We start from the raw sequence: 8,704 nt of genomic DNA, 5'->3' as shown, positions 1-8,704 counted from the left end.
GCCATGATGCACGTGGAGAAATCTGATTTCGCAAATAAAACGAATGTTCTGAGCTGCCTGTTCCTATCGAAGGGCAAACCCAGGAGGCCTGTGCCGCCCTCACAGCGCGCCCCAGGCCGCCGCAGCGCTGCTTTGGCTTGGCGTGTGCGCCCTGACATTCGACTGGCATTAAAGATCACGCAGACGCACATGTGAGCAGTTTGATGTTATACAAGAGATTTCAAGCTGTCAGATTGAGGACTTTTTATATTTCTCCTCAAAAGGTACTAACACCCTTTGCATTTCTTCCTTAACCACTGCTAACACCTCACTCTGTTCAGTGCATGAATAACACACTGAAGCTTCCATGGTCGCTCCTGATACACATTCAGTGGCCCTCAGACATTACAAAGCAAACTCTTCTGCTCTTAATGTCTTTATAAATCGACAGACAAGAGCTAGAACCGCTGCCAGAGGAACCATTTCTATGTACTGGTGCTGCCAGCAGCCGCTTCCCCGCTGCCGAGGCCCCGGGGGCTGCCGGGCCCGCTGCTGAGCACGGGCTAGTCTTCCCCCCGATCCCTCAGGCGGCCGAGCCCCTCCAGGCCTGCAGCTGCATAGCACAGCCCAGCCCCTCCCGGGGCTCGTAACGGCGGCGGGGAGCGCCCGGTGTGCCCGAGCGGCGGCGGGCCTGGGGCCTCAGGCTGCGCGCCCCGCCCCGCCCCGCCCTGAGGGGACCAATCGCCGCGCTCCTGCCCCGCCCCCGCCGCGCGCCTGACAGCCGCGCCGCGCGCATGCGCGCCCCCGCCCCACCGCGGCTGCGCGTGGCGGGGCGCGGTAGCCGGAAGCCCGGAGCCGCCGCTGCGCCGAGCGAGGGAGGAGAGCGCCCCGCCGCCCCGCGCCCCTCCGCCGGGCCCAGCGCCGCGGAGCCGCCCGCCGCCATGTCCAACATGGAGAGTATCCTCGGGGCGCGGGTCTCGGCCGTGCGCCCCCGCCGCGAGGGGGGAGTGGGGGGCGGTGCGGGGCCCCCGCGGTGGGCGGTGGCGCGGGTGCGGCCGCTGCCGGTGGGTGCTGGCGGCCCGCCGGGGCTGGGCGGCCCGGGGCTGGGCGCGGGGCGAGGCCGGGGCTCCGGCCGGGCCCAGCCGGGAGCCGGCGATTCGGGGCCGGGCGAGGCCGCCCCGCCCGGGGAGGAGCCCTGAGCCGCCGGGAGGGGAGGGGGCGAGGCCCGGCCCTCGCCGCGGCGGTGGGTGGTTGCTGGGCCGCGGGCCTTGATTGGAAGGGGCTTCTCGGGGACTGGGGGCTGAGGGGTGGGCGTGAAGCAGAGAGGAGCTGTGCTTTCTGAGTCGGGGGTCGCCCGCCCGGCGGGTGGAGGAGGGGGCGGGAGTGCCAGTGCTTCTTTCTAACCTTGTGGGGGGCGAGGGGGGGGAAGGTGGTCTCTCGTCTCTCTCAGAGCTGTGCTCCACGGGGGGACGGCCCAGTACCCGAGGCAGAAAAAGCAGTGTACAGTGCAGAGCAGTGCAGGCTGTGCGGCGGGGGTATGCTGCGCAAGGCTGGGGTGATGTCGGCAGTGCTAACTCAGCTGTCCCCCCAAACAGTGGCCGCGGCCAGCTGGACAAACCTGGCTGTTTCCTGGTGTTGAAAAGAAGCTGCATGTAGGGAAACCCATTCTGGACAAAATTAAACTTTCTTGCTATATAAAACTATCTTAACACACAGGGGCAAAAAAGCCTTAAAGACTGTAGAGGTTTTGGTGGGGTTGAAGCGTGCTGGCAGTGCTCGGTGTAGCTGGTTATGGAAGGGACTGACCAGGGGGCTGGAGCAGCTGACTGTGAGTCACAGTTAATGGTGGAAGGTCGGTTTCACTTGGGTTGTGGCACATTGAGAAAGACACTTCAAGGGAGGAGCGAGTATGTGTTCATCAGGGATGGGTGAGCTATTCTAATTTCAAAGGTAAATGCCCTAAGTGAGTAGCTGAGGAAGTTATTTCAAAATAAGCTGCTTTGAAATGCTGCTTCAGTGCAGTCAGTGTAAACAGGTGATGTCATATTTTACCTGGCGGCTCTGATCTCTGACCTGAAGCATACCTTTAGGTTGTTCATTCAGGTATTTTCCTGTTTGGTAAATTGCCTAATCTGTGGCTCAGTGCAGTACACTTACTGCTGCTGTGAAAGGGATGGTGACCTAGGTTTTAAAGCAAAAAAATACAAATACAAGCAGCAATCTTTGTGTTACTGGTAGCTACCGTAATAGATACCCCAGATATAGGCACAGCTGTTACCTTTTTGTGGCTTGCTTGTGGTGTTAATAGGGTAACTAATATATCAGCAGACTTCCTAATGTCTTCGGGTTGCTGTCAGAGCTGTAAGATGCATGGCTGGACTTGAAAGGAAGAAGGCAATTCTGGAATAATTTATATGCTTGAAATATTAAAGAAACCTCAAGTACCTCAGAATGTTTAGCTTTATGTGCTTCCACTTAACTGTTAAGCATCTTAGTACTTGCTGCATCTTCCTCTTGAGATATCAAAAGGTGGCATGAAAGAAGCCTATAAAGCTTTGTACTTCCATTTTGTTTGAGAAAGACTGATGCTATTTGGAAGCTTTCATCAACAGTATTTTAAGAGTATGGGGTTTTAATTGTTATTTTTACAACATACACTTTATTCTCTGTCAGTAACGCTTCAGTGCAGCTTGTTCTACTGTTGTCTTAGAGTTTTCAGCTTAAGCAGGACCTAGAGCTTTTTAAACAGAAAAGGTTCTCTTGCTGACTTAAGTATTCTTTCCCAAGAAGTCAGATGATAGAGCTGTTGGGGACCCCAGAATCGCTCACATGACCCAGGGCTGGGAGACTGCTCTGTAAAGGAGCTGCATGAGCAATTTAAGCCTGAGATCGTGCTGTGGCTTGAAAGGGCAGCCTTGCCTCCTGGTTTGTACCTGGGCCTGGTCAGCCAAGGCAGTTTGCTGTGACACTGTTAATTTGTCTTGTTCCTCAGTGGCTGTTTTTTTTTGTTTTTTTAGATGGAGAGGTTTCAGGTAGGCCAGTAAACTGCATTTCCATTTCACTGAGAGCTGAGGACTCTGGATGTGTGAGTGAAAGTAGCTGGCAGAGTAAGACTTTCAGTTCCTCTTAGAGGATGTTTGGTTTGTTGTATTTATCAGTCTGAAACAGGTTTGATGCTAAGTTCAGCGAGCTTGGGATCTGAACTTATTTTTTATGGCCTTATGTTTTAGAACCCAGATAATAAAGAGCATTGTAATTGTAAAGCAGCTTGGTAGATCTTATTGTGTGACATTCAAGGGCTGACTTAAATAACATTGTCCAAGTTTTAACAGCACTAACAGAGAAACACAGTATACGCTAGGTCTGATAGCACCTCAAACAGAGGGCAAAATACTGCAATGAAAGGATTGATCGTGTTCCTGAACCCTTAATGCGTGCTGCAGAACACCTCTTTAATTTGAAGTTTGCTGCAAAGGAACTCAACAGAAACTCAAAAAAATGTGACAAAGAAGAAAAAGCTGAGAAAGCGAAAATTAAGAAGGTAAGCAGTGTGTGAAACAAGCTCTTTATATCTGTTGTTTACATATTGTATCAGGAAAGTATCTGGTGTTTCTACCATTTTCCTAGTACACATGCTAATATTACTGCGGTAGATGCTTGTGATTTAAAATATACGACTTATAAATCTTCCCGTACTTATTAATAAATGTGAGGATACATTCTTGTGTATCTTCTTGTACAACTTAAGGCATTTGCTTCGTGAGAAGATTGTCTTGCATGGATTTTGTTGGACTTTTTTCCTTAAAGTTAAAAATATTTAATGTTGATGTTTATCTTCTTGTGTTAAAAGGACTTTGTAGTGGCTTTGCATGGCAGGGTTTTGGTAGTGGGGGGGCTACAGGGGTAGCTTCTGTGAGAAGACGCCAGAAGCATCCCCCATGTCTGATGGAGCCCGTGCCAGCTGGCTCCAAGACGGACCGGCTGCTGGCCAAGGCTGAGCCCATCAGGGATGGTGATAGCACCTCTGTGATAGTGTATTAAGAAATGTGGGACACACACACACACAACCGACTGTGCCAGTGAGAGGGAGGAGTGAGAGTGTGTGAGAGGAACAGCTCTGCAGGCACCAAGGTCAGTGAGGAAGGATGAGGAGGCGGTGTCCCAGGTACCAGGGCAGAGGTTTCCCTGCAGCCTCTGGAGAAGACCATGGTGAGGCAGGCTGTCCCCCTCAGCCCGTGGAGGTAACAGGGGACCCCGTGCCAGAGCAGGTGGATGCCCAAAGGAGGCTGTGACCTGTGGGAGGCCCATGCTGGAGCAGGTTTCCTGCCAGGACTTGTGGCCCCGCGAGGGACCCACACTAGAACAGTTCATGAAGAATTGCAGCCTGTGGGAAGGACTCATGTTGGAGAAGCTCATGGAGAACTGTCTCCTGTGAGAGGGGCCCCACGCTGGAGCAGGGCAAGAGTGTGAGGAGGAAGAAGCAGCAGAAACCACATGTGATGTACTGACTGTAACCCCCATTCCCTGTTCCTCCCCACAAGCAGCACAGGGTGACATAGAGAAATGAGGAATTCAAGTTAAGCCTGTGAAGAAGGGAGGGATGGGGGGGAAGTTGGGGTTTTTTCTGATTTCAGTGGTAACAAATTACACTGATTTCCCCAAGTCAGGTCTGTTTTGCATGTGACCATAATGGCTTGGTGATCTCCCTGTCCTTATCTCAACCCATGAGCCTTTTGTTATATTTTCTCTCCCCTGTCTGATTGAGGAGGGGAGTGACAGAGCAACTTTGGTGGGCACCTGGCATTCAGTCAGGGTCAAACCACCACAGGCTTATGAAGAGGAACTTCAAAATAGTTCTTGAGTCCTTGAAGTAGTGAAGAGGGAGACTAAATTTAGTTGACTCTTGTTTTTGTCCCTGAGATACAACCATACTGACGGTATCTGTGTTTTTGTCTTGATACAGGAAACTTTTAGGAATGAGAAAATTATGTTTCTGTAGCTCTGTAAAACCTGCTACTTGAGGTGTATGTTAGATACCTTCCTTGGAAAGAAGTTAGGGGTTCACATCTTGAAAAAGCTTGAGGACTATTGGGGAGGAGGGAGGGGTTTTGTCTCTCTTTCAGCAGAAAAGATACTGTGATGAATTGATGCTTATTTAAAAAAGGAAATAGGCTGTTCAGAAATCATGTTTACAAGAGCGGGGAGGGTTAAAATGCTTTCTCCTTTCCTTCTTTTTGTCAACAGGCAATTCAGAAGGGTAACATGGAAGTTGCACGAATACACGCAGAAAATGCGATCCGCCAGAAGAATCAAGCCATCAATTTCTTGCGGATGAGTGCCAGGGTAGATGCTGTAGCAGCAAGAGTTCAGACCGCAGTGACAATGGGCAAGGTAAGCCTGTTTTCACAGATCTGTTGCAAGGATGAGACCTCTGATCTTAGAAGTGACTTAATTGTATCTATAATGAGCTGAAAAGTTTCAGTTTTGGTTCAGATGTAGCTAATAGTACTGGAATCCCCCTGGCAACTGCTGCTAGAAATAGATTGCTGTCCACTATGTTTTGTAGCTAGTAGCTTCTGTTAGCTGTTATTACTGGTGCTCCTTCAGATACAGTGTGTTTTACTGGTTATATGTAAGATTATTTTGCAAAGATGTTGCTCCCTTTCCAAATGAAGTCATGACATAGGACTTGTGATAGCTATGTTAGTACTGCTGTACAGCTCTTCAGCCAGAGAGTTTGTTCTGCCATGTGATCTGTATACCAAATACATCCCTTAACATTTGACAGGTCTTCAAGACCCAGAAAAGTTAATGCCCCGTACACCTCAGTTTTTAGTGAATTATAGGTCAGAATGCGTATTTGAAGCGTTTGAGTTAATTTATAGAATTTGGAGTGGTAGGAACTACTAAAAAAAGTGGTGTTATGGATGGCAATAGTGTGTGCCCTACTGCTTGATACTGTAGAAACTCTGTGGATAGGAGTAGGAGATCTTGGTAAGAAACTGCTCATTTTTTTTTTTCTAATAATATTTTTACCTCATTTCAGGTAACAAAGTCAATGGCAGGGGTAGTTAAGTCTATGGATGCCACGCTGAAGAGCATGAACTTGGAAAAGGTAAATAGACTTACTTTTTTTGGAGCTGCACATCAAAAGCAGAAAGGGCAATGGGCACAAGTTTTAAAAAAGGGAAATTCCATTTAAGAGAAGAGGTTTTGCAGTGAAGTTGGTAGATCCTGGAACAGGTTGCCCAGTGTGGTTGTGAAGTTCTTATAAATGGAGAAGCTCAGAACTTGACCGGGCAGGGCACTGACCAACCTGCTTGAACTGCAGTGTTGCACCCATTTCAGAGTTGACACTGGGAGAGGAGGGGGATGGGGGCAAGCTTCTGATCTCCAGGAGCTGCTTGCCCTTGTACTGTGATTCTTTTGCCAGTTGAGATACGTTTCTCTCCTGTTATCTGCAGATCATTGATTTAATTCATATTATTTCATAGATATCTGCACTAATGGATAAATTCGAGCATCAGTTTGAAACGCTAGATGTTCAAACACAGCAGATGGAAGACACAATGAGCAACACTACTACGCTAACAACGCCACAAGTAAGAATAGTAAATTTTTTTAAAAGGTGATTTTAAAGTGTCTAAGCTGTACGGTAATGTCTAATTCTCCTCTTTCTGCCTACTTTGAGACACAGCAGCAACTGGAACCTTTTCACTTTGTGCTTCTTTGTGATAAAGAGACTATTTCAAATTATACTCACAAGTACAGAGGATCACATATATGTATTTTAGTTTATTTCACTTTTATAGGAGGCTTTATATTATGTCTTAAAAACTTTAACTCTCCTACTGAATAAGCAACGTTTTGATGAGTTCTTAATGAACTTCTGAACCAGAAGACACTGCAGCATTAATTATCAAGGCAGAATATGCTATGAGAAGATCAATAATTCTAACTCACTGTTATTAATAAAGTTACGTTAGTCACTACGAAATTAGTGGTAGTGTATGCAATGGAAAGGTTATTAATTGCCTACTTTCAATTTATGGACATGTTTACTGAAATAAATCTTTAAGCAATGCTTGACATAGCTAAGAATTCCCAGCAGCTGTCCCTTTGTGCGATCCTACAAGGAGCTACATGTGCTATTCTAACAGTAGTTTTGTCAAGAGAGAAATTTACTGGGCATAGTACTTTGTAAATAAAATAAACAAACCTAACCCCAAATCCAACAAATCTGTTGGAGATGGTTTTGTTTCCATGTTGTGCAAAGCTAATAATCAACACTTGAAATATTCAAGTATAAGTTTGGGGTTTTTTTACAGATAAGTTTGATTCTTTAGAAGCATTATTTCAGAAGCTAGACTTCAATTAATAGGATTTTAACAGGCTGAGCACCTCTACTCATTATTTTTGTGTTGTGGTGGTGAAGCACAAAAATGTTTGTAAAAGGCATTTACCTTTAAATCAGTTTTGTTAAAATAATTTCTGTTAAGATTTAACAGAAGAGGTTGTTGTAAACTACAATATGCAACAATTAGTTTTGTTTTTCTTACTCTAGAATCAAGTGGATATGCTTCTACAGGAAATGGCAGATGAAGCAGGGTAGGTAAAATTTGGAGTGACTATTTCTTGAATAAATTTTCATGCCAGAAATCCTTTCTGGTTACCTTGAAGGTTAGATACCCTTGTTTTATACATCTGTTCCTTGGAGGCAGAGAATAATCACCATTTTCCTTTCACTTCTGGACATCGCTTTTTTAATAGTTTAGTTGCCAGTATTTCATTCTGGTTTCACTCAAAAGCACTGTGAATGTTAGGATGCAGGGGTGGTTTTGCAAAAGCCTAAAATCAATGTTACTTGCTGTGTCAGGATAGCGTTTTATTGTTTACTTGGATTGGCTTTAGCGTATAGCAATCCTTGCTACATTTCTCCACACTTTTCTTCCCTCCTGCCCCTTACCACATTAAAACTTCCTGTAGCTCTGCTCTCACAAGCTAGGCATTGCAAAACAGGTCATCAGGATGTGTTTAAGTGTTGGGGGTATACTGAAATATTTCAGAGAATTTTACTTGCTTTCTTGGTGATGCATAAGTTGGAAGTGTTGCTCTGTTGGCTTGAGGATAAATACCTCAGTAAAACTTTTTTTATGAATGAACTCTATCGTTTATACGTATGCTACGTCCGATACACCTTTGTTAAACGGCAATCTTGCTTAGTTCTGATTAAACAGAATTTATTTAGCTATTGCTAGTTACATGACTTGTCATCTTGGTAAATTTACTGATCAAGTTGTCTAACTAGCTGGAGTACAGTGTTCATGGGATGCTGGTGGCCTCACGCCATCTCAGTATTCCTCTGCTTGTCAATTACTGCGCTGCTTCCTTCAGCCATGTACGCCTGACTCGTTTTTTTTGTTTTGTTTCCTCCTATTAGTCTTGATCTGAACATGGAACTACCTCAAGGACAGACAGGTTCTGTTGGTACAAGCGTTGCCTCAGCAGAACAGGTAAACATTGGATTCAATTGAAACTGATGTTTTCTGGAGAAATGTGGTATGAGAATTAACGCTTTGCTCGGTCAAAACAGGCTTGCTCAATTGTAATTAGATTTTAGCTGTCCAAAAGAAGTAGTGTGCAGTTAAGAGTCTTGCAATCAAAATAATTTTAACAATATGTTTGTCTGCTTAGTAAATCCAGAAAGTTTAGATGTTTCAGGTTG

The 8,704-nt window shown here is 46.1% G+C and overlaps 1 protein-coding gene across 1 annotated transcript in view; it reads left to right on the top strand.

The window, feature by feature from the left end:
- The first annotated feature begins 758 nt into the window (after window positions 1-758).
- Window positions 759-8,704, top strand: part of CHMP1B (charged multivesicular body protein 1B) — a 12,392-nt gene continuing 4,446 nt past the window's right edge. Inside the window, exons 1-7 of the mRNA XM_080366370.1 lie at window positions 759-936; window positions 3,423-3,520; window positions 5,224-5,370; window positions 6,026-6,094; window positions 6,474-6,581; window positions 7,544-7,587; window positions 8,420-8,492. Of these exons, the coding sequence (XP_080222496.1) occupies window positions 774-936; window positions 3,423-3,520; window positions 5,224-5,370; window positions 6,026-6,094; window positions 6,474-6,581; window positions 7,544-7,587; window positions 8,420-8,492 (702 nt within the window). The 5' untranslated portion in view covers window positions 759-773. The remainder of the gene's footprint in view (window positions 937-3,422; window positions 3,521-5,223; window positions 5,371-6,025; window positions 6,095-6,473; window positions 6,582-7,543; window positions 7,588-8,419; window positions 8,493-8,704) is intronic.

The sequence above is a fragment of the Falco punctatus genome (genome assembly GCF_963210335.1).
Source record: "Falco punctatus genome assembly, chromosome: 15".
Classification (NCBI taxonomy): Eukaryota; Metazoa; Chordata; class Aves; order Falconiformes; family Falconidae; genus Falco; species Falco punctatus.
Note: the sequence above shows the minus strand (reverse complement) of the source record. Positions and strands in the feature narration are given on the sequence as shown.